Below are 27149 nucleotides of genomic sequence, written 5' to 3'. Positions count from 1 at the left end.
TATTATTATCTTTAAATAGAACAGTAACCTATAGGGTAGGTTCACTACCAGTAAAAAGTACACATAAAAGGAATTTGACTTGCTAATAAAGCATATTGTTTAATCAGGACAGCTTTCTATGCCATTATATAATAAGAGATATAAGTTTTCCGGAATTGTAATGTAGGGAGTAGATTTGAAATCTGCATCAAATTTTAAGGATTTTTTATAAAATTCGTTTTTTGTATAATTCTTTATCTAAAAGTGGAAATACAAATTAAGTTAATTAATTTTGGCATCTGTGATTGGTGGATTTAAAAAATCTGCGCTCTGATTGGATGTCGTACATCATTCAACCAATTAGAGCGCAGGTAGTTTAAAATCCACCTATCCTATTGGTCAAAATTAATTAACTTAAAATGTATTTTCGCTTTTAGATAAAGAATTTTACAAAAAACGAATTTTATAAAAAAAATCCTTAAAATTTGATGCAGATTTCAAATCTACTCCCTACATTAAAATTCCGGAAAACTTATATCTCTTATTATATAATGCAACGCCAACCTCTAATAGTTTATTATTTTATGTCTTTTTGAAAAATGTCATAATGATTTCACTCTTTCAACCTATATTTTTTAAATACTTTCTCGTCATTTGTATGGTCCCAAGAAGCCTTTTAACAATGGTTTCCAAAATTCGTCAAGATGGTTGTTAGTGGAATAATTTCTTTAAGTCCTTTTTTTAAAACGTTCATTAAGGTACAGTATTTTTTCCATTTTTAAAAAGGCTTAAATTACATGTGTTTTACTCTATTGGTTGCATAACAGATCTATAGTATAGATGTATATTCAGACTACTACCTCCCTTCCTTATTTCAAAGACCTCTTTCGTCTGCTTCTAAATTATTTTCTGCTACTTGGCTGTGTTAATATAAGCGATACCATTGGTTGATTTTCAAAAACCCAATAGAAAGGTTGCACAAGGCGGTTGCGATGGGGAGATACAGTTATTTAATACTTTCTCCCTCTAGTGTTTTACTCTTAATGAAAACTAATCTTGTTTTATTCTTGTTAAAGATCTGCTTATGCTGTTATGTCAGGCGAGTGAAATAAAAAATAGTACAAAATATCATTTTTAAAACAATATTCTATTTGTAAATTTCCTTATCCCTAATAACTTTTATGCTGTTATTATGTCAACAAAAGACTCATGTCATGACGTTAATATGTCACCGACGACCACTTTTATTAATGAAAATTGGTGCAAAAGATGTCTATTAATGGCTAGTAGATAATATGTCAGCTTTGACTACTTCTACCTAAATGAATGTCGACACAATACGTCCTGGTTTAACAGGGTGCGAAAGAGATTTATTCCCTTTTACATGAAAAATTATTAGAAAAATGGTTTCCGATATTTAATCTTTGTAAACATTCAATGTTACACAAATACGATTACTTTAGTGAGAGAGGGGGACAATTGGCTGTTATTACAATAACGTTTTCTTATTCGTTGGCTTAACAACTTTGTGGCTTTTCTGAATTTTGATTTGTTGGTTAATTAAGATGAGTGTTCAAACGTTTCAGCCACTATTTATAATCTACAGAAGGGGTAATTTTGTGTATTATCATTGGGGATGTGCATCAATTTATAGGCCATTGTCTTATCCCTTTATATCCATAGGATAACATCCAAACATACAAGAATGACGACATACTTAAAGCAAAGCTCACATATAAATAATCTTCACTTTAGAGAAGAAATAATCTTTTTTCCAATTACATTAAAAATAAGCCAAGCCAACGACGCAGCCCAATCTGTACCACTTTTTATTCCTGTGACGTCATGTAAATGAGGGAGATGAGAGGAGAAGTAAGAAAGAAGTAAAAATGAGGTGGAGAATAACTCATTTATTACGCCACAGGAATCAAAAGTGGTGCAAAAAGGTACAGATTGGGCTTCGTCAAGCCAAAACTTCAAAAAATCTTTATGTATCACATTCACACTTTTAATTTTTAAATGACTCTTATTTTTAGTAGCGAAGCTACTCTATAATTCACTTTGTCCGTCCGTCCGTCCGTCAGTCAGTCCGTAACGCTATGGGGGAAATGGGATTTACTCAGCTCCTATAAATGATAGAATGCTGAAATTTTTTGACAACATTCCCATCATTAAGGAGCACAATTGACTATAAAACATCATTGGCGTTCAGACCGATTTTTAGCAGGTTTTAGGCTATTTTTATATTTTTCACATTTTTCTCCATATCTTCAGTGTTTATGGTCCGATTTTCAAAATTTTTTCAGTTACAGATATTAAATTAAATTTCCGTCGTTTAAAGGAACAACCATAAAGGCCAGACTGCCTTTTTAGCAGGTTTTAGGCTATTTTTATATTTTTCACATTTTTCTCCATATCTTCAGTGTTTATGGTCCGATTTTCAAAATTTTTCAGTTATAGATATAAAAATTAAATTTCCCGTCTTTTAAAGAAAACAATCATGAAGGCCAGACTGCCTTTTTAGCAGGTTTTAGGCTGTTTTTTTATATATTTAACATTTTTCTCCATATCTTCAGTGTTTATAGTCCGATTTTCAAAATTTTTCAGTTATAGATATCAAAATTAAATTTCCCGTCTTTTAAACAAAATAACCATGACGGCCAGACTGCCTTTTTGGCAGGTTTTAGGCTATTTTTATATATTTAACACTTTCTTCCATATCTTCAGTGTATATGGTCCGATTTTCCAACTTTTTTAAGTTAGGGATTTAAAAATTAAATTTTTTGTCGTTTTAATAAAACAACCATGACGGCCAGACTGCCTTTTATCAGGTTTTTGGCTATTTTTATATGGTTTACATATTTCCCCATATCTTTGTTTATTTTGATGCAATTTTCAAACTTTTATGGGATATCAGTATCAAAATAATTTTTCCCATTGTTATGAGCATCTTAAATATAATTTACTTTGACCATCATCATCATGCAAAATAAAACAAGGTTTCATGTTTATTTTATCCAATAAATCTATTCTTGATTTTAGTAAAAACCTTTTAAATCTACCTGTACGTATTCCCATCGACGATTTTTTGTGCTTCGCTTCTTATGGATGTTGTCATCCTTGTTTCTTTAACGATGCATTATTTGGTAAAAATGAAAACTGTTTTAAACTGCTGAATAAATTTTATTTTTTCACAGTTGCCCTATCCCTGAACCTGTCATTGATATGGTATCAAGTAATAGTTTATTGTATGAGTTAGATAGTCAGGGCAATTACATCTATGCAAATAGGTAACAGGGTGTCTCAAAAGTCATCTTGTAAGTAATACAAAACATTAGTATCAAAATACAAATTTCAGTACACCCTTTAGTAGTAAACGTTTATGATTTTAATGGCATGTTTTTTAAAAATATTTCTAAAAATATTTCTATTACTTTTTAAATCTAACCTAAGATTTAGATTTTTTAGGGGGGGGGGGATATTCTGTATTTTATTGACAGAATTGGGTTTTTTATATTGCTTATGGAAACATCAATTTTAAGAGGTAATAATACTGTTGGGGCACCCTATTGTTTTATGCGGAATTGATTAATGATCGTGGATACAACTTATTTATATTTTTGTGGTTTTTGGCCAGTAATCATTTTTTTATTTTTTTATTTTGAGGGAAAGATAAATGTTGTTGAGACACACTGTTCATAGAATGAGTTTTAGATTGAAACTTACAATGAAATATATTTTGAGATTAATATTGTTGGGGCACCCTGTATGTTGTTTGCGGAATGGGTTTATGATTGTGGATTGCATATGATTGCCAATGCACACAGTTCCTTATTATCAACATATAAAAACACGGAAGGCAAATTCCATAAAGGCAAAGCTTTGAAAACAAACGACGGAACAAACAAACATTGAAGACAAACCCCAAACTGTCCCAGTTTTGAGCAAGACGATTCCAGTTACGTCATATACGTTTCGGGAAAGAAAAAGGGAAGGGGGGAAGAAAATCTCTTCAAAAGAGATGGGAGAAAAGGGAAGAGATTTTCTTCTCCCTTCCCTTTTTATATGACGTCACAGGAATCGTCTTGCTCAAAACTGGGACAGTTTGGGGTTTGTCACATTGAACACTTTTAAAGTGTCAAATTAATGAGAATATTATTACAAAATTGTATATAAACTTGCTGCAAAATTGTCTAGACTATTTAATGTTTAAAACTTTTAAATATGTGATATCTTTTAGTAAATTATACGTAAACTTTTATCACTAAACTATATTAAAACTTTTTATAATAATTGAAATTCTTATTTTCAGGTATTTTTGAATGAGCTTATGCCCAGACATCCAAATAGGATGAGACAATGGAAAACAAACTACTCTATATATCTAATGATGATAAACAAGATCAATTAAAATTATACGTGGAAATTATTGATTTAAATCAACCGATAGAGATTTAATAAAAAATACCCAGAGTTTTTATCGCTTTGACTGAGTACTTTGAGAACCAGTATTATTTTCAATCCAAAAAATACAGAAAAAAAGCCAATGAAAGATTGCCATCTATTTTAAAGTTATTAACTGAGTGGTGGAAAAGTTAGGGACAAAATAGTCGTTTCCTTATCTTGACCTTTCATTGGTAATATAAAGATGATTGGTAGAAAATTATTTAAAGAATCTTAGCCCCACAATTTCTGAAAATTACACACAGACACACACACATATGCTCATATAAATGTGCATGTACACAGACAATTGTGCACTCTTTTGCACATGCATGTGCATAGACACACACACACAAACACACACACACACACACACATACACACACCCTGCATACACAGACAATTTTATTTTCCCACAAGCTATTAGATTTAATATTATTGGATAAACCTTTTTTTTTGTAAGTTGTAAGGTTTTTTTCTTAAGTTTCAGATTTCAGTTGCTATTGATTCGATTGAAATCTCCATTTTAGGGAAGCTTTACATAGGTCTTTATACTATTTTATTTATATTAAAATCTGCAGATGGTTGTAGGCTATATTCTAGATATTCCAGTTTGTAACCAACAAATCTCATATCTTAAAAGTACCCAAAGCTTTCAACACTTTGGGTTCTAGTGTAGTTTACATTCCAATTTCCCCTCTATCCCTGCATTGAAGTAAAAATTGAAAAGGACCCAATCTATTTACCAATATAAAAATTTTAACCAGTGCATGCTAATAAAACATTTTCAGAAAAGAAGCTAAGAATGGAAAGAGTACTAAATAAAAAAAATATTTGAACATACTAGAAATACTGACACATAATTGACTAGTAAATTAGCTTCAAGGGTAAATTTATGATGCTATATCCATTTATAGAATATTGATTAAGCCCTACATAAAATAAACAGGGATGTAGAGGGCAAAGGCAAACAAATTAATCTGTATCTCTTTTTCCCATTATTTACCAGCTGAAATGAAACTATGATAATTTAGAGAAGATTATTTTCTCTCCATTGGCCTAACCCTTATTCCCTGGTGAATAATGCAATAACTCATTTGCACACCAATTTTTATTTGAGGGAGTCAAACCGCCCTGTTTTTTAAATAACTACAAATATTAAGCACACAAAAATTAACCAGACAAAGATCATTAAATTTAGGAATTCTTTGTTTCTCCTTTGCCGTTATGTTGATCAAAACAGCGAATTTAAAGAATTGGCTGTTTGCTGGATGTGGGTAGGTCGACATACCTCTTAAATTCTCTAGTATGGGTGAGTAGAGCAGCTGTCCATATATATATGTAACCTCAGGTCTAACAGCCAAGGACAACAAAGGGGACCATTGTATACTTTTTTGTTCATACCTTGGGGTAATAGGTAAAGTAACAACCGTCAACCATCCCGTTGATAGTGCAACTGTGTCTGGAAGTCATTACTTTGCCTAGTTATGAATTCCACCTGTTAATGGGCTAAAGTATTCTATCCTACTAATATTAATAAGGTAACATCATAGGGCTTACAGACAAAGATCACACAACAAATGGGTCTTTTGTCCAAAGACCTTATTCAATCTACCATATAAAAAAATTAAGATTAAAACTTTAAGACATACAGACAAACAATATGCAATTATTTGACCTATATTGCAATTGGAACAAATTCTGCTTCAATCCAATTTTTGTTTGAAAAATGTAGAAGCTCTGAAATCACGGCCAAAGGGGATTCTTGAGTTCAAGGTACTGGGTAATTTCATGGGGGGGGGGGGAGGGTATGGATGGTTCTTCACAAAAACAAGAACGATTTTATCCAATACCTTTTTGAAACGATAAGCTAAACAAAGAGGTATATCACTCAGGATAAAACAATGATCAATAATCTATATACATCCCATTGAAGATAAACAACGTTACACCTTCTGTAGATTTAAATCATTGGTGGAAGAGTTTGGACACTGTTATTTGATCCAACAAATCAAGATTTAATGAAAGTACCCGATATATTTGGGCAAACGAATGTTATTAATCTTTGGGTACCAATGAAATTTTTATTTTAACCTGCCTTCATGTATACAACTAAAGAAAATAATTTAATGATAGAGATAAAGTGAGATAGAAAGAGAAAATGATAGATAAGAAAGACAGGTGTAGAAACAACAAATAAAGAAAGAGAAAGAGAGAGAGAGAGAGAGAGAGAGAGAGAGAGAGAGAGAGAGAGAACGAAGGGTAGAGAGAGAGAGAGAACGAAGGGTAGAGAGAGAGAGAGAACAAAGGGTAGAAAAAGAGACAGAAAGAAAGTAAAGGACAGAAAGACAAATAGAGAGAGAGAGGTACAGAGAAAGATAGATAGAGAGAAAATGAGAGATATAGAGAGTGAAAGAGAGAGAAGAAGGAAAATGAAGGGTAAAGAGAGAGAGAAAGAAAGAAAAGTAATACAGGACAGAAAGACAAACAGAGTCCTTATTAGAATATCTTCGCTCGCAAATTTCCAAAGTAAACATTTATAAATGATTAATTTTTAAGCTGACACTTTTTATTTGTTACAAATGTGTTAAAATCATCACAAAAAGACTTATTGGTGTTTCTACAAAGTCAGTTAATTCGTGGTTTTAGCGTATGTTTAGAAGTGTCCGCAAGTACTTAAGGAAAATGACAATGACTGACAAAATATAGCTCTACAGTTTGCTGTATTTTAAAAGAAAACGGCTGATATATGTATTATCGAAAAAAACATCACAATATAGGATTATACTGGTAATAAATAACGTTGGGTATAGTGTCGACGTAAATAAAGGAAAAACAGCTTTTTGATTACATTTCGATAATATGCCGTTTCCTATTTTTTTTAAAGGCTATCTAGTCGACATAAACTTTTTTAATAGCATGTTAAAAAAATGCTTACCTATTATACAGATATCTATAATACAAAGTAGAACGATGTCTGTCTGTTTGTGTGTTTTTGTGTATTTGTGTGTTTGTGTGTTTGTCTGTTTGTAGCGAAGGATCTCGCTAACCGCTAAACCGATCGGGTTCTCCTTTACAGGGTAGCTTCTCATAGTTCCCGGGAAGGTTTATAACTATTTTCTTGGGGGGTGGGACACCCCTAACCCCCCCAAAAATGAAAAATACCCCCCCCCCAAAAAAAAAAAAATTATTTTAAATCTAAATTACGAAAAATTGATTTGATCAAACCTCTTGGGGCAAAGCCCCTAGAGTCTAGGGGCGAAGCCGCTAGTAACAAATAACTGAATGTCTATCTGTCTGTGTGTCTCTAGATAATATTCTTGCTCACCGCTGAATTGATATTTTCACCTTGACAGAAAAGCTTCCCATAGGTCCAGGAAAGATTTAAAATCATTTTGAGGTATGTTAATGGTATCTCTAGATGCCTCTAGGGGCGTAGCCGCTGTTATGGTTACACGCAGTAGTATATAAACTCCAACTTATTTGCTTTCTAACTCACTCTAGGAAGTATTTATTAAATGCTTCATAGGACAGTCTTACAGTTACAGTTCAATTTAAGTTTTGATAGAAAAAAATGTTAAAATATGGAAACGTCATTTTTTTGGAGGGGGGGGGGAGATTGCTCCACAAAATAGTAGTAAACCTTCCCAGAACCTATGAGAATTACACTGTAAGTGTAAAGGAGAACCATATCGGCTCAGGAGTTAACAAGATCCTTCGTTACATACAGAAGATAATCTATTACTTTTTAAAAAGGATTGTTCATTTATTGACAATAAATCAGTCTACTGCAGAAACTCATATGTGGCATTAATGTAAGTTAGAGAGGTACCCCTGAAAAGCTTAATCACTGCGCTGTGCCATTTTCTACGCCTTGTTAATTTTATCATGGTTACAGGAATAGAGATATAACACTTGTCATTAGATGATAACTTTTACAGTATGGCTTCAAAACCAATTAATATCCGTTGAATTAGAACCGGATCTGAGCCATACTGAAAAATCATGTATTGTACAATAATATAGACATTTTTTCACAAATAATAAAATAAAATATCATATTACTCATACTAATTATGCAGATCTGTCTATAATACGATAGATAAATATTCAATTACTTATAAGAAACTTCACTTCACTCATCTTGTTATATCTATACATGGATTAAAATTTACGACATTAATAAATTCGTTTTATTATAACAAATATTAACAACACATTTTGTTTGAATAATGTTTATGAATTGCCAAAAATAAGTTTATCCATTAATCCCTGCAATATTTTTAAAAATTAGCCACTATATAACTAACAATGACAATTACATCACTTAGGCATAGCCTAACTTTAATAAAGTATTTCTTAATAAATGATACAAAAATATTTATATATAGCAGGATAATACTGTCATATAAAGATTTGAATAAAAAAATAACTTAATAACAAAATCTTTGATATATTTCCATTAAATGTTTGAAATCAAAACCATGATTTTATCATGTCAAAATCAACTATAAGAGCTTAATACTAGGTTTGATGTACAGAAGTATAGACGTAGTTACCCTAATTATAGATAAGCTGCGCTAATAAAAGTATATGATAAACATCTCTAATTTAATAATTGATATAATTATGTAACATATATGATATTATCTAAATTAAAAAGCAAATCATCACACATTATATTAAAAGTAGCACTGCATCTCTATCATCATAGTATATACAGTGTGTTTTTTTTTGAGAACTTTTTTGAAAGCAATTTTACCCCACTTATAGTTATCAGAATTTAATGATTAATGGCTTTTTTTCTTCGTTTTTTAAGGCAATTAATAGAACAACAAAAACATATTTCAGTTTTTATTTAAAAAGTACAGTAAAATCTAAAATTCAAAACTTAGGTGTCAACATCTAAAAATGGTTTTAGCGCATTTTTCTTATGCTCAAATAAGTTTTGAAATATAGATTTTACTGTACTTTTTAAATAAAAACTGAAATATTTTTTTGTTGTTCTATTAATTGCCTTAAATTACAAAGAAAATAAGCCATTAATCATTAAATTCTGATAACTATAAGTTGGGTAAAATTGCTTTCAAAAAAGTTCTCATAAAAAAAAACACACTGTACATCCATACCTCTAATGATCGCAAATTTAGGCATGTTAAAATCGTCCGATCAATCTTGTGGTTCTTAGAATGTTTGATATATTTTTACATAGTTAGCTATATAATGATAGATGGATTGATATCAAGATTTATATATCTTGTGTCATATAAAGTAGTAAGCTTTTTTTTCTCAAGCGAAGGATCTTGCTAACTGCTGATATAATATGGTTCTATTTTACAATGAAGCTTCTTATTAGTCCAGGCAAGATTTATAGCTATTTGGGGGGAGGTGATCTCTCACCCTCCAAAGAGAAATCTTAAAACTTATATTGAAAATAGAAGGGGGTCGACCCCCCTTCCCGCCCCCACCATTAGTGTCCCTAGAGTCTTCTATTGGCTTAGCCGTTAGTAGATAAAATATAATTTTAATAGTTTACTTAAATAGTGCATTGTTTGAAAAGAATGAATCGACTAAAAACAGAGATAGATTTTTTATAAAAACAAAAAAAACATAATTAAGAGCTGAATATATTTTTATCTACCTTTTGAAAGGATTTATAAACAAGGATGACAACATCCATAAAAGCGAAGCACTGAAACGGTAGGACAAACGGACATTAATACTTGTATAGTGTCAGAAGAGTCAAAGTAAAATTCTAAGTAAATTTGTTAAAAAACTGATTGATACAAGATAATTTTTATGGACATACTTACAGTTTTAGGAATTGATTATAGAGTTGTTTCGCTTATAACATTATACTTTGTTGTTCCAGAAATCAATATACCAAAATTCAGATCAATAGGATGATTAGATCACATAAAAATTTGTTGTTAAAAAAGTAAAAAATCAACATGTTTAAAATGGACGTACGGACATTCTGGTTATGATTATAGAGTTGTTACGCTTTCTAAATCGTACCTAACTACTAAAGGAATCACCATGCAAAGTTTGAAATCAATAGGACAATTCTAACATGCCTAAATTAACGAAAAAAGCTATCCGTTACGGACGGACGGACCGACCCTAATTATAGAAAAGCTTTGCTTTTAAAAATGACTTTACTATGGTATAATGTACGAGGAAACGTAGGGTGGGGGTTTTCCCGGTTCCTTAAATTCATTCTTCTGATATTTATATTCTTAAGTGATTAAGGTGGATTTGAAAAACTGCCTGTGTTCCTTATTGCAATAATTTTTCAGGGGCACATCTATAAAACAAAGTAGCTTGATGTCTGTCCGTCTGACCGTCTGTCCGTCTGAAGCTTAAGGTCTCAGTAACCGCTGAACCGATTGGGCTCTACTCTTCAGGGATTATACCTACTGGTCCTGTGATGGTTTTAAGCTATTTTCCTGGGGGGTGGGACACCCCCAACCCCCCCAAAAACTAAAAAAACCACCCCCCCCAAAAATTTTTTTTTACATTTTTTCTGAAATTGAACTGCTGAACAAATTGGGCTCTACCCTTCTGGGAACATACCCCAACCCCCTAAAATAAAAAAATCCCTATTTCCAAATTTTTAATTTTTTTTTTATTTTTGTAAACAAAAACCAGTAATTGGGTTGGGGGAACCCCACTGCACCATGGGGCGAAGCCCCCATGAACCCCCCCCCCCCAAAAAAAAAAAAAAAATTTCACCAAAAAATTTTTTGGGGCTTTTTGTAACTTTTAAAAATTGACATCTTTAAAAAGTTGTTGCAATTATAGGTATTAAATAAAATTTACAGAGGAGAGTTTTCAATTTTTGTGTATATGTGGTCCAATCAGTGGGACTATCAGAGCTTGCGCCGCATACAGGGTACTCGCTTATGCTCACCCCGTACGAGAAATACGGTGAACAACCTGGGTTTAATTTTTACGAATTGAAATTTTTGTGCATACGGCGCACAACCTGGGTTTAATTTTACCAAAGAGTAATTCGGCAAAGAATAACTTTTTTGAAAATATTACTATAAAATTATTCTGGAGGGTTGACTTTCCATTACCTCATGGGGCGAAGCCCCTAGAGGCTAGGGGCGAAGCCACTAGTTTCATAATAAAGTAGTAATTTTTAAAGTAGCAAAGTTACTCTTTAAGTTGCAATGTCTGTCCTTCTATCTGTCTGTATATCCTTCTGTTATTAGCCTATAAACTGTTCTATGAGAACGATTGCGTGCACAGGGTTTCCAGGGGGTGCTCAAAGCGCATCTAAAATTTTACACCCCTTAAACCAAAAACAAAAGGGGTATGTTACTGACAACAAATTGTAAGGGGGTGTGACTCTTGGAGCTTTTTGCTGTACATAATTTCCTTAAAAACATGTCTTTTAGTTAGGTTAATATACACAAAAATCAGTATCATAGCCTGATATACTAAGAATAGTGATTTATTCAGACAGACATGCAGTTGTTGAAAATAAATAAAATCTTTTTTAATGGATTGATAATTTTTTTTCATCTTCCTTTTTTTTCTAGGGTTTGGATACACCCTCCATCTGCAAACCTCTGTCTAAGAATGTAAACTTTTTTATATCAGAGGTGGATTTAAAAAAAAAAATTGCCCCACTAAGCGATTGTTTCCGTGAAAAATCCTCCAAAAGAACATAAAAAATATACAAAAATTAAATAAAATCTTGTTAATAACCCTTCTATGATTTTGTTTAATTTTTGTAGATTTTTAATGTGATTTTGTTGGATTTTTCACGAAAACAATTTTGCCCCACTTAGCGATTAGTATGGCAAATTTTTTTTAAGAATCCACCTCAGTTTTTTCTTGATTGGAAATATTGTACATTTGCTTTATTCAATGACACGTACTTTCTACACCCGATTTTGTAAATTACATATTTTGTACAGTTTGATTTTCTCCTCGATTTAAAAAAAAAATCAGGGACCTTAAGGAAAAAGACAAAGGACACCCATTGATTAAAAAAACTCCTATAGATTAAAAATATTGTAAAGTTTAGGTATTAAAAGTTTGAAACCAACCATTCAAAAATTAATAAAAGTGTCCAAGATTTGATTCAACGAATAAGATATAACTTTGGGTACCAGTGTAATTTACAGTCCAATGTCCTTTCCCTCCTGGTAAAATTTACAAAAAAGATATTTATAAAACCTGTTGTATTCGGTTAATGTGACTTGAGTTTGTGATAACTTTCTGCGTTAGTGAAGACACACCATACTTTAATCTTAATTCCAAGGCTAATTATCATTTAATAGTTCATTATTTTACTCTACTTAAGTAGTAGGATGAATGTCTGTAAATTATATGTGTTGTATCCTTAATTTTTTATCAAGAAAGGCCAATTAATTTGATCATTTCTGTAAGAAAATATAATGATTTTTTTCGTCTAAGTTAAGGTTAAATATGTGTTCTTATGCAACAGTAAAAGATTTGAAAAAATTGATTTCATTTCCAGTATAGCTTCTAAGCTTCAAATATCCAGTGCAATCCAGTTTTCTACGAATATTAAAATGTAAAATCTGTAGTATTAAAACCAATTTTGTTTTGCATCTCGAAGCTAACAAAACTGGATATAATAATTGTTCATTTTTATATCCGCGGAAAGCTGTTTATAATACGATGATATACAAAAACTATTAGTGAGACAAAATTGACTGGAATATTATAGAACTCACGAAATATTTTTTAATGCCAAAAACCATCCTAAATTGTTAAACATACATAAACAATTGATAGTCTTTCAAAAAAAAATTCATTTAGTCATTAAATAATACAAAATTATTTTTTTTCGTTTTGACTTTAGCAACGCCATCAATTTTAACACATTGAAGAGGAGATACTAATTTTGTTCTAAAACGCACAATTTTTAGAGTTAAAACATGAGTAATACCTTAATCTCTTCCTTTAAACTTGCTTGAAAATCGAAAACCTTTAAATCAACACGTTTATTAATGTGTAGGAGTACAGCTCTTCACAAGTCATTTTTACCTGGAGGTCAATTGTGGAAAAACCCCTGCCTAATATCAAATTTTTTTTTCATAAATAGAATAGTCTATACTTGGGTAAAATATGGTATCAATTCTAGATTGGAGACGTTATTCAAACTAGTTCTATAACTGATTAATCTGTTTCCAAAAATTTAGCTTTCTTTCTTTGCACTTCTTTGTACTTTTTTTTCTTTTCAAAATGATAAAATGTTTTAACAAATAGTCTTAAATATATGAGGTAATATAGATAGAAAAGGATATCCAGGGAGTTTGGCTAAATCTTCCCTTATTACCTCTTGGCAGATGAACTATCCCTTCCTGTTAAACCTACATAAATGGGACACAAAAAAATACATTATGCATGAAAACAACTTTACAGTAGCGAAGCTACTTGAAAATTAATTTTGTTTAAACCATAGGGTGTGTTTTAGTTAATTATGAGAAAATATATCAACAGTAACGAAAAACTGCTGAGCTGCAAAATTGTTGTAATATTTATTAATAGCCACAGCCAGCGGCTGGTAGTTTGCAGCTCAACAGTTTTTTGTTACTGTTGATATATTTTCTCATAATTAACCAAAACAAACCCCCCCAAAAAAACAAGATTGCATGTTCAATTTTACAAGTTTAGCTGAATAATTGCACCAGTGGTCAGCCGCCAAACCGCCAAATTAGAAGTTTTGCAGAATATTTATAGACTGACCCATAGTATTATAATTCAGAGCTCTATCTTGTATATGGGCCTCAGAGCGCACTGTTACTGTGAAAGTGTACAACCCCCTTCCCCTTGTTTTAAAAGCACAAAATCTATTCTGAAATAGACAAACGGACAAAGTGAGTTATAGAGCTGATTATCTGTTATCACAAGAAAGAAAAGAAAGAGCAGTCTGACCGCTACGGATGTGTTCTACTTAATTATGCTCCATATTTATGTGAATAGCTACAAGAATTTTCAGCCTTCTATCTTTTACAGGAGCTGAAAAATCACGATTCCACCCCCCCACCCCCGTTTTGTCTCTAACAGACGGACTAACAGATGGACATTTCAAATTTTAGAGCAGCTCTTCTACTAAAAGAAATAATACATTGAGAAAATTAGTTGTGAAAAATATAAGCGGCTTAACAGCAGTCCGACTGCTATGGATGTTTTATACTTAATTATGCTCCATATTGATTGAATGTTTACGAGAAGTTTCAGCCTTCTATCTTTTATAGGAGCTGAGAAAATGATGTTTCCCTCTATTTGTCTCTAAAAGACGGACAGACATTGCTACTAAAAAAATAATACATTGTTAATTTTTATTTAACCCTTAACGGTTGGGGGGGGGGGGGCGTTGAACGGTATGATCCTGCAGGTCCTGATTATCCAGGTCTCCATAAATCTTTAAAAAACTCCTGTGGCCGCAATTTTTGACTTAGAGACGTCAAATTTTAAACTTAGGCTTTTCTTACATGTCTAACGTATTAAAATTTCATAAAGATCCGCCGCCGTTTCCGCCGACCACCCACTGCGGCGGCTGGCAGCTGCAAAATACAGCTGCGACCGCTAAAATTTATGTTTTGATATTTCTAATATAAAATTTTACATAAAGAAAAACATTTCCTAGAAAAAAATGTTCTTCTAGCTTCAAAAATAAGAAAATTACAGCCGTTTGAAATTTTTAAGTAAAAAAGTACCTAAAAACAAAGGTTGTTAAATAAAAGGGTGAAGGAAGCTAAAATTGACTTTGACTTATAAAAGGTCGAAAATTCATTAGCAAACAGGGGACTTGCACAACAAAAATTACCCCTCTAACTCTAATAGGAACTGAGATAATAGGGGGGGGGGGCGTTGAACGCCCCCCCCCCCCCCCCCAACCAATTAAGGTACGGCAAGGGGCACGACTGTTAAAAGTTAAAAGGATGACAATATTCATTAAAGCAAAGCTCTTAAGATCAAAAAGAAATTGATGTAAAATCATGGTTGCCGTTTAAAATTTGTAATATCATATCATGGATGCTTATATTCATCACAATCATTGGATCTTCGTTTAGGAAGGCCTAAACAGCTATTTGTTAAATCATTTTATCATTTTGACAAGAAAAAAAGTACAAAGAAGTTCAAAGAAAGGAAGCTAGATTTTTAGAAAAAGATTATTCAGTTATAGAACTAGTTAGAATAACGTCTCCAATCTAGAATTGATACCATATTTTACCCAAGTATAGACTATTCCATTTATGAAAAAAAAATTTGATATTAGGCAGGGGTTTTTCCACAATCGACCTCCAGGTAAAAATGACTTGTGAAGATCTGTACTCCTACACATTAATAAATGTGTTGATTTAAAGGTTTTCGATTGCCAAGCAAGTTTAAAGGAAAAGTTTAAGGTATGAAACTCATGTCAACTCTGGAAATTGTTGAAATGAGAACAAAAATACGGTTTTAACATTTTTGTGTTGGCAGCCATGGCTTCACCATAGACGATAAGAAAAATAAAAAAATCTCTTTCAATTGTTGGAAAAATATTTTTTTTCAACACACCATCATTTCTTAATGTATTTTTTATAATTAAGGATAGTTTTTAGGCTTTTTCCGTTCATGCGTGATTTTTTTGTATAAGGAAGTAAGAAGTGCTCTAGTATTTACCTAAAAAATTATCTCTACAGAAAAATTGGCTGTGCATTCAATTCCGCAGATTTATCACATTTTAAAATCCATCAGAATTACAAAATTTCTTGTCCCCTTAGCTTAGAAAAATCGTTAATTATACAACATATATAAAGTGTAAGTCATTGATTTTTTTGCAATTATAAAAGAGGTGCTGTTGTAGTAATGTGTGAAAGTGATGCACAATTGTTGGTATTGCATATGTACTTTGTCACCTATGTACTTATTAGTGATTTTGTCGGCTACTACTCAAGATAGTAAAAAAACCTGATACTAATAAGCTTCTACAATATAATTTGTCCGTCGGTCTGTCAGTCAAGCTACAAAAGATACATTTATTTTTTTCATATATAAAGTTTTCGTGATTTTCTAGCCTTTCTAATTTGTTTCTTAGTTATCACTTAGGCTATTTTCTATAAATAAAAATAAAAAAGTACTATTATGCGCTATCAAGAAAGGTTTTATTTGGAACTTGGAAGGTTTTAGGCTGTTTTCAATGTAGAGCTTAAATTAAACTACCAAAGAAAGATAGCCAGAAAGTTGAATTATCTTTCACAAAATATTATATATCATTTAAAAGAATAGAGTAATTTTACATATATTGGATGTGTCTACAAATCATGTGTCTATTATTTTAATATTTAATGCCACTTTTAAAGGTTATAAGGTATAAATGAATGAAATGATAGAGTACATGATCATAAGCTTAATTAGGTTTTAGAACTTCGGCTGATACAACCATATACTATTAACATAAATAAATTATGACAGTCTATTTGTTATTAAATCAATTGTCTTTTTTTTCAGAAAAAAAAAAACAATGTTAGCTTAAAAGTGACTCAAAAAGTTTTTAATTGAAAAAAAACCTCAACGGTAAAAAATGAGTGGACTCGCCGAAAGTCTAGAGAAACGTCTACAAATCGGTGAGGCGTCGTCCCTCCCGTTGTCGACAGTTTCGGCGCCGGTAACTTACCGCCGATCATCCGTGGTAGACAACAGCTGGCGCCAGAAAAATTATCGGGATTCCGGTATTGGCAGTGATTCTGGAACGGCGATTTTAACGGCGGCGTCTTTAAGTGACAGTGATTCTGCCGCCAGTCACAGGAAAAGATTATTTTTAATGCACAGAAATAAATATACATAGAGACAGGGGGGGGACAATGGAATGTTTATTACACGAGTCCCCAAAGTTTTATACTAATGTTTTCTTATCCGTTGGCTTAACATTTTTGGCGACTTTAGTGAATTTTGAATGGTTGATCCATTAAGTTGAGTGTTCAAACTTTTAACTACGAATTGTAATAATCTTCAAAGGGGTTATTTTATGTATCATGGTTAGGGATGCACATATCGGCTATGTCTTATCCCTTTAGATCGCTGTCTTCAACCCCCCTATTCCCAAGTTTTCTTTTGAGAAAAATTATGTCTATGTTAGATTTGAAATTTTTAATGTTGAGGTCATAAGCTTGTGGGAAGGGTTGAAAAATTTTGTAGGATTGCCTTCCTACTTATTTTGTTTGGGGATTTGACAATGATAGATAAATTTGAAAAAAATATTTCAGTTTTTCAAAATCTGTTTACTTTTAAACCTCGACAAAATAATTCTTGAATACTAGATCGTTATTGGCAGCTGGGAAAGTCGGTGTACTAATGGCCCGACCACCGACAGCGGACGGCTGTCGGCAGCATGACAGTGACAGCAGCTGTAGGCAGCATGACAGTGACAGCGGAGGATCTTATAGCAGTTGTGAAGTTAGATCTTCAAAAAGGTAAGGTTTTTAATTTTATCCTTATTTAAAGAAAATACTTAAAAAGCCCCATAGCCCTTTCAAAAACAGGAATTAAACCTATAATTTTTATTTTCTTATCCACTAAAAACTTAATACCATAGAGAAAAAAATAAAAGAGAGGAATCGAAGCAACTAGAAGACGAAAATAGGCAGTGGGCCTAGAGGCCTACTTGGCGCTGTTGCCGCGCTAAAATTTATTGCTATTCCACTACTTTTCAAATGGGAGGATTAAAAATTATTTTAAAAAATATTTTTTTACTTTTTACTATTTCCATATTTAGGGCAAGAATATTAGATTAGATATTTTCGTTTTAATGTTTTAATTAAAAATTACATAGAATTTTATTTTATTTAAAAAAATTTGTTCATGAAAGATGAATCCTTCTATTTCTAAAAAGGGGGAAATTTTTTTTATAATGAACATTCAGCTGATTCTGACCGCCCACGGCTGTTTGCTAAATATCGCTTTTCTTTTTATTCACATTATTATTTATGATTGACTTACAAAAAGCCCTGGGCGGTTTTTGATTTTCGTCTGCTTCTAAATTTAGGGATGGGGAAGTAGTATTTTACCATGAAAAAGGGGTGAGTATTCATCCTCTTATCCTTTTTCCTTATGCTTAATACCATACGGTAAATACGACATTAAATTATATAAATAAAAAAAGGAAAAGGTTCTGAGGTATTAGTTATTTGTAAAAAAAAAAAACGATTACCATGATAGCCCAATATTCACTATAACAAAATTATGGTGAGGATTTACTTTCGTCAAAGTGGTTTAACATTATTCCTAAAGGAAATTGAGGATATAATTTTTGTAAATGGAAAGGGGTAATAGTAATTTATGCTATAGTAAAAATTTGTTGTGACTTCCGACCCAGCTTATACCAACAACAAAATTAATTTGTAAAAAAAATCACGAATCCTATCTGTGATTTTCAGCTGTCGTTTGGGGGCAACAAATAGTAGAATTGATGACCTTTTTATCTGCCCCCAAATATAATTTTAGATTTATTTCGCTTGTTGTCTATACCTTATTCCTGCTACCGATCTTTGCCAATATGATTATTTTGTGTAAAATGATGTATAACCAAAAATACGATTTTTTTCAGTGGCAGCAGCGAAAAGCGGACTTCTGTTAGAGAATCTAAAAGGAACTTTCATCAATTTATTTTTAAAATATTTTATTTAATTGACGCTATTCTACAAGTCGAAATTTTGTGTTCTGCATATCTGATCTGCATTTCCTACTCGCGGATACACCGCTAGGAGCCTCTAGAGGTAACAAAAAAAATCTAGAGTGACAATATTTTCCAGATGCATTTGTGGTATACTTCCCCCAAAAAGTTCTAACCTTCCTAGGACCTACGAGGTGCTCCATTTTAAATGAGAGTGTCTCAACCATGACACTTTGGTTGAGTGTGACTTCCGAATTAGCGGGAAGTTCTAGAGATCTTGTTGACGTACACACAAACCCCCAATACCAGGAACCATCAAGTTTCAACAGCAGGTTTTATTATAGATTTATTGAGGCAACTATTTCAAAGTCCTGAAGTTCTTATGGTTTCAAACCCCTGGTATACTAGGGTCGTTCACGCACTATGAGACCAATGATAGGCCCAATTTTGTTCTCCGAAATCTTCACACACTCACATATCATTCAAAAGTAACGAACGTGGACGCATCAAAATATAAACAATCCATACCGCGTCTCTTTAGAAAAGGAAAGTCAAACAAGACGACATTTGCGCTTAATTTGGGATAATGATAAGGAATTAATTTCGATCTTGATAAACACAAAGCTTCCTCGAAAAGAGGTTAAGACAGAGAGCCTTATCGGTTCAGTGGTTAGCGAGATATTTAGATAGACAGACTCAAAGACATTCTGTTATTTTTATATTAGGAATTACAAATTTAGTAAAGGTACAAAAGTTGGACATTTAATATTTTTTTAAATTCAAATTTAAAAAACTAGACACGTACAAACGGACATAAAAAGATAAAACTATTCCATACAAAGCAGCGAAAAACGTTTAGATATGAAACAGAGTAAAGTGTACAAAAAAAATGACGCCATAAATACAAAAGACCAATGATAGTCCAGTATACATTGTAATTGACCAATGGTAAATTGTGTACTGTCCTATCATTGGTCATTTGTATTGTATGACGTTATTTTTCATTGGACACTAGATATCACAATATTTTTTGTTACTACATTATCATAAATCAATAGGATGATAGAGCATATTCTTAATGTTGGTCATAATATCGATGTGAAGAATAGACCATTTTCTTTGGGGATCTAAAGGGATAAGACAATTTAGAAACAAAATCAGCATGTTGATTAAAATTATGCCTTAGTTGAAAAGAATGATAGTTTGAAATATATAAGTACACTATATTTTTAAACTAGTTAATGAAGATCATCTTTGTAAATGTTGTTAACCACTCAGAATATTACACAGTCACCCAATCTGAAATAAGCTTAAGGTTTATGTATCTTATTGTACTTGTTTAAATAAAATTTCCTGGACGAAGAGAAAAATTTTGACATGAATAGAGGCTGGAAGAATATAAATTATAGTTATTCAAAGAAATTCATATTTTCTATGTTTACTTTATAAATATTTCAGTTTTAGCAATTTTACTCAAAAGAAGGTGTATTAACTTTTTGCTTTCTATTTAAGATAGCTAGCCGGTTCTTTTAGTTAGTAGTAGATGTAAAATTTTTCATAGTATTCAGATATGCAATCGGTTTTTTTGTAGACCTCTTATTTTTGAAGTAATTTAAGTTTTTTTAAAAAGTAATTAAGTCGGTTTTAAGGTACTAAAACGCAACAAAATAAAAGAAGAAAATTGCCAGTATGAACAAAAATAGTAAGATCTTTAATTTGACACCTTACTTTTAAAATTCTGTTGAGTAATTATTGAAAAAATCTATTTTTTTAACCTTGGTTTAATAAAAACTTTAAACCTAAATATTTTCTCAAACAGACAAAAACAATATGGGTTCATATATACTTTTAGAATCAGAAAATCCATTCTAAGCAAAATTGAAAAAAAGTAAAAACTTAAAAAAATAAAAATGGCCTAAAATATTATATTTTTACAGGCAACACTTAATTTTAACTATTAAACTAGCCAATCAAAAATCTCAAAAATTGACGAATCATGAAGCTTCACCTCAAAACTTAACCAATAGAATTGACAAAAAAAAAGATAATGTTCATACAATATATACAATAGATACTACAATAAAAATAGTGATAAATACATAACATGTAAAGAATGAAAAAGTATGAACAAATTTGCTTCAGTCTGTTTATAAACTTCAAAACAATGCAGTTAAAAATGCATTATTGTTTCTTGTGTTTAAAAAATATCTGTTACAGCGTATGTAAATTTGTTCAGGTTTTGTTCAAGTCAACCCTTTAAAGCCGAAAATTATGATTCTTAAAATAAACTTATATTTTTTATTATAGTTTTATAAAACTTTTTCAATTTTGCTTAGAATGGATTCGTAATATTTTTCTGATTCTAAAGGTATATATGAACCCATATTTTTTATGTCTGTTTGAGAAAATATTTAGGTTTAAAGTTTTTATTAAACCGAAGTTAAAAAAATAGATTTTATCAATAATAACTCAACAGAATTTTAAAAGTAAGGTGTCAAATTAAAGATCTTACTATTTTTGTTCATACTGGCAATTTTTTTCTTTTATTTTGTTTCGTTTTAGTACCTTAAAAACCGACTTAATTATTTTTTTTAAAAACTTAAATTACTTCAAAAATAAGAGGTCTACAAAAAAAACGATTGCATATCTGAATTCTATGAAAAATTTTACATCTACTACTTACTAAAAGAACTGGCTAGCTATCTTAACCCATTAGTGCCGAGCGCCACTTTTATGGGCCGATCGAGCTGTAAGTTTCAGGGAAGCTTTATAATGGTCAAAACGGAATTCGTATTTTTTTGTTTTGCTCTAGTGGCGTGCACAGGAAAGTTGCAAAAAAACCCGGTTCGGCTTGGCCATAAATACCAACCAGGCATTAACACCCGTTTTTGGTGCTTTCCCCCAGTTTTAAAACCCGGTTGACCTGTATAAACCCGGTTATTTTGACCAAAAATCGAAAAATGTAATTTTTGAACGCCAAAAGTGAGATGAACACTTTTTAGAACTTTGATACGATCCGTAATTGAAAACTACACAACCTCATGTAATCTAAAGAGCTACAAGTATAATACAAAGCGATTTATTTCAAATTTCGTGTTTAGCCGGCGATTTCGGGTAAAAAAACCCTGTTTTGTTGTTGTTGTCAAAAAAGATCTATTAGTGAAACCGGGTAATAAAAATTTCAGACTTAAAATGGAAATGCCGAACCGGGCCTATATAGGGCGTAAAAAAACGATAAAAAAATCATATAAAAAATAATAATTTAAATAAAACGAATTCACAAATAGATGTACTTGTCAATAAACTTTGGATTTAACGAAAAAAATCAGCGACTTTACTATAAAAACAAAAAAGTTAGATGGGGTATTTTGAATTGTCATGATTTTCAAACTTTGTTGATCTATACCGGCAAACGGAAGTAAGCAAAACTGCCTGCTCCAGGGGGAAATGAAAGCCAGGGTAGTAGAGGGGGGATTCATACTGAGAATGATGCAATTATGAAGCCGGAAACCGGTTTTTTTTACATTTTCTGGCACCGGGTTTTAAAACCCGGTTCGGCTCTAATGGGTTAAATAAAAAGCAAAAAAGTTAATACACCTTTTTGAAATATTTAGAAGTGTTGATAGGTGCCTTTTTAAAATTTGGTTTAAAGGGAAAGACTTTTATTTAATTATATTTACTAACTTTTAAAATTGGTTTATTCTCTATCCTATTATATTTAGTAGTAAGATATGTATAGGTTTTTTATCCTTTAAAATAACCAGTATTTTTTTAGTGAATTCTAGAAATGTAAGTTAGATTCTGTATATATTTCAAAAAGATAGTTTAAAATTACCTTAATCTATAAACTAGTTGTGTTTCTATCTATAGTTCTGAAAAGGCCGAAAAGCCTAATAATAAAATAGTTTAGCTGGAGATTGTTGATAGTTTTAAGCACAGGGGTCAGCTGCATATATATCTGGCTGCATCTTGCTCAAAATAAAGATAACTGGGACTGCCAAGTCCTGACGTAAGTAACTATATAAGATATTGAGCTACAGACATAGACATCATTAAATTAAATCATTTATATAATTTAAAAACATCTAGTGATAAAAGTGACCTTTAATTTCATATGAATTGATATAAACACTAATTAATACTTATCAGCAAGTTTATACATATAAGTTTCAATGCATTTGATAATTAAGTGCATATCTTAACCTAACATAAGTTTCCTACTTTGCATAAGTTTCCTACTTTGCATAAGTTAATAAAAAGAATATCCAAATCTTTGATTTATTTCAAGTTTTTATTTTTAGCTCTTCGATCATATGCAGCAAATAATATTAAAACGAGGATGACAACATCCATAAAAAGTAAATGATAACAATAATGGCATCCAGACAAAGTGAGCTATAGTGCATATGTTCAGTTCTAAAAAAAGAGAGAGTATGCCAAAAAGACGATGGAAATCACTTATAATGTAAATAAAAAAGATCTTCCATATCAAAATATGTTTACTTTCTAACCAATACTATGACTGAACTGTTCCTCCATCATTTTTCTATTTATATACAGGGTGGGGCAAATAAGACCGGAAAAATTCTAAATTCTAAACAAATAAACATAAAATCGTCAATTTTAAAGATTTTATTGAATTTTAAAAACTGGCAAGCAAAATAGGTATATGACTAGTAGATAATTCAACAAAATCGCCGCCAGCCTCAATCACCGCCTCTATCGGCCAAAATCCAGGTCAAAATGTACCTGTCAAAGCTGGCGTAGTTCTCCTTGATAGTGGCAATGAGGGAGGTCTTTGTGGTATAGGCACGTCTATTGGTGCATGCTTCAAAGTAGCCCTAGGCCCAAAAGTCCATTGAATTAAGATCGGGCTGCTGGGAGGCCACATTTCCTTAGGAACATGAGTAACCGCCAAATTGACAAAATCCATGTTTTTGCTCTCATTTGGGCTAGGATTTAGCTACAGTGGACTTTAAGTACTCAAAATGCGTGTCTCGATGAGCTTAAGACACACACAACTGTTTGGGTCAAATTTCCAACTCCTTCCCTGTCGGGCCCTACTGTTTGTGATTTCTTAAGGCTCAAAATCTTGAAAAATCGATCTCATTTCGGCTAGGATTGGGCTAAAATGGATTTAAACACGGCAAAATGTGTGTCTCAATGAGCCTAAGAAACCTACAAAATTTGGGGTCAAGATTCCAACTCCTTCCCTATCGGACCCTACATTATGTGATTTTGAGCATTAACCACCGGCGTATTTGGAATCTGCCTTGTTGAACATATGCGCGGCCAGCTCGGTGTACACGTCTATCTTCGTCCCAAATTTTTTTGTGCTAAAAGGTCATTACCTAAGCTTTTTATAGTGGGGTCAAACGTCCTAATTGGTGAAGTAGTTTTGGCGCTATGGCCGTTTAAAGTTTGTCCGGTCTTATTTGCCCCACCCTGTACATAGTATTTATTTAGATCCTTCGGACATAATACAGTAGGTACTATTTCAAACATCTCTAGTAGATCAGATAAAATTGAAATATTTTATCTTTAAAATAAACTCAATTGCAACAAGTTACAGAAAATATTATGTATTTGTAAAACTAAGACTATCCTATTAAGATGTAAGAAATAGCCTATTTAGATATTAGATAAGTTACTCTTAATGAAGTTCTATTGTTTTAAATTTAATGTGTAATACATTCACTAGGAAATATAATTCAATATCAATGCTACTTTTTTTAAAGCAAAGCTTTTCCAAAACTAATGGAACGTACGTACGTCAGTTTCTTTCTTGAAAAGCTCAAGCTGTTGAAATATACAAATTGAATTCAGGGATCATAGGGGATAAGACAATGGACGATAAATTTATGTTCACCCAGAATTATGATATACAAAACTACTTTTATAGGATAAAATTGTTGGTGGAAAAGTTTAGACACTAATAGTTTGTTCCAACCAATCAAGAGTTGATAAAAGTACCCAAAGTTTACGGTTTAAAGTCCCTTCCCTTGCTTTCTGATAAAATTAGAAAAATACACATATCCTACTACTAGAGTTGATATATCATGAGTAAGATCTGATTATCTCATAATTAGAATTGAGATGATATATTATGTGAGATAAACTTATAACTTCCCTCCAACTAAACGTGGACCATAATTTTTTTTTTATTATTGATTCTTTTTTAATACCTATATAGATTAGTTTAAGTAGGGATTAAAAGATCCCCTGCAAGGTTAGGGCCCCCTTTTTGGGCTATAGGCAAGTTTTTAAATTAAGATATGGGGAAGGTCTTTTTTGTGCTCTTTCGCGGATTTGTGGGATTATAAAGATGAACTTTATATAATGTGTCATTCTTCTTTTTAATTAATTTATTTTTTTCTTTTTCTCCCTCTCTTTGAATGTTTCTTTCTCTCTCTCTCTCACTCTCTCTTGTCTTCCTTTCTTTCTTTCCATCTATATTTACTTACTGCAAAAATTATTACATATTAGGTTAGATTATATTGGGTACTAGGTATTTCACAGGGTTAGGATACCTCAGGTATAAGCCCTGCAGGGTTAGAGCACCCCCCAAGGGTAGTCATAGAGAAAAATCTACTCCCCTTTATTATTGTGATTTTTCTCAAAGTTATTGGGTTTCAGTGCTTGATAGGCTCACTTTGGGAAAGCACCTTTAGTTACTTGTGGATAATATCGTCATTTTACGAATAATTTTCATCAGAAAAAAATGTGAAAGAACTTTTTAGCAAAATTTGGAAAGTTTCTAAAATCTAACAAAAACAGGATTAACAATTTTGCTGAAAACCTTTTTGTACTAAAATAAAGTTAAGAAGTTGGCATCTAATTTAACCAAAAAAATATGTCTTCTTATAGCCTGTTAAAAAACTTTATTTATAAAGAAAGGCGATAAAATATTATTTTGTAAAAATGTAATCCTAAAGGGACCTTTTAGAGAAGGAGGGAATAATTGGCTGTTAATTACACTGGTACCCAAAGTTCATCCTATTCGGTGGCTCAGAAACTTTGGGTATGTTACTGAATTTTGATTTTTAATTCTAAACTGGTAGTTTCCACGGTAATAATTTTCATCTACAGAAGAAATGATATTAATTTTATTAATGGGAATGTAAATCAATTCATCGTCCATTGTCTTATCCCTTATGATCCATTTTAGATACATTTTAACGTTTAGGTAATGTGCATTTTTAGAGGCAAAAAAAGACCAAGTAAATAACTCGGAAAGGTGAACTGGCGAACGGTTAGGCATATTCTAGATATGAATTGGCTGCGCTTTTGAAAAACACGAAATAAGCTGACTTATTTTAAATAGAATGTTCTAAAGCTAGAATGTTATGGCTACAGAAGTCTATAAATTCCAATTTGTTTCTTTTTCTTTCAAAATAACTAAAAAACAATGGTAAACATTTGTATAAGCATCGCAGCTATCATTTTTCTGTTAATTAAACTTTTTAGAAGCAAAGCTTGTATACAATAGCACGTTAGTTTTTCCGTTTTTACGTAACAATGTTTTCTGATCAACTTGATTGAGGACGACGTCTAAATTTTCGAAATCATTAATGACTGTTATATCTTAACAGTTATATTTAGGGGAGGGGTGAATTTTTAGTGTGGATTCTTTCTCTACCTTCCCCCTAAATAGTTATTAATCTTTGGACCTATTCATTTTAAAGGAGAAACCTATCGGTTTTCTTTGCTGCATACTAACACCCTGGTACTTTTATGTAAATATACAATTTTAAGAATCTATTACAGACTAACAGAGTAAATTAAATAAATTTGTTAAAACTTTATTCCATCTAAAGGATTAGGAGAGTGGAAAATTGAAATTACATAACAGAAACTTAACTTTCAAAATTTTGTAACTTTAGTTTTGTTTGTATTTCTTGCAGATACCTAAACACTTCTATGAATAATTAATTTAGTAGATTAAAAAGAATGTTCTTCCTCATAAATTCCTCCTCTTGTTGTTCACACAACCCCCCTTTTAGCTTATTTTTTTTATGAATGATTGATAAACAACTACTATGAAGGGGAGGGGGGTTAGGATAAGTACCCTTTTTTGGCTCAA

General features: G+C 31.7%; 1 protein-coding gene across 1 annotated transcript in view; it reads left to right on the top strand.

The window, feature by feature from the left end:
* The first annotated feature begins 16903 nt into the window (after positions 1-16903).
* Positions 16904-27149, top strand: part of LOC145304592 (uncharacterized) — a 53447-nt gene continuing 43201 nt past the window's right edge. Inside the window, exons 1-3 of the mRNA XM_080146512.1 lie at positions 16904-17202; positions 17715-17867; positions 19001-19043. Coding sequence (XP_080002638.1) covers positions 16979-17202; positions 17715-17867; positions 19001-19043 — 420 coding nt within the window. The 5' untranslated portion in view covers positions 16904-16978. The remainder of the gene's footprint in view (positions 17203-17714; positions 17868-19000; positions 19044-27149) is intronic.

Source organism: Acartia tonsa, chromosome 13 (genome assembly GCF_053477335.1).
Source record: "Acartia tonsa isolate MP-2025a chromosome 13, ASM5347733v1, whole genome shotgun sequence".
In the NCBI taxonomy this organism is placed as follows: Eukaryota; Metazoa; Arthropoda; class Copepoda; order Calanoida; family Acartiidae; genus Acartia; species Acartia tonsa.
This window is presented reverse-complemented; position numbering and strand designations above follow the sequence as displayed.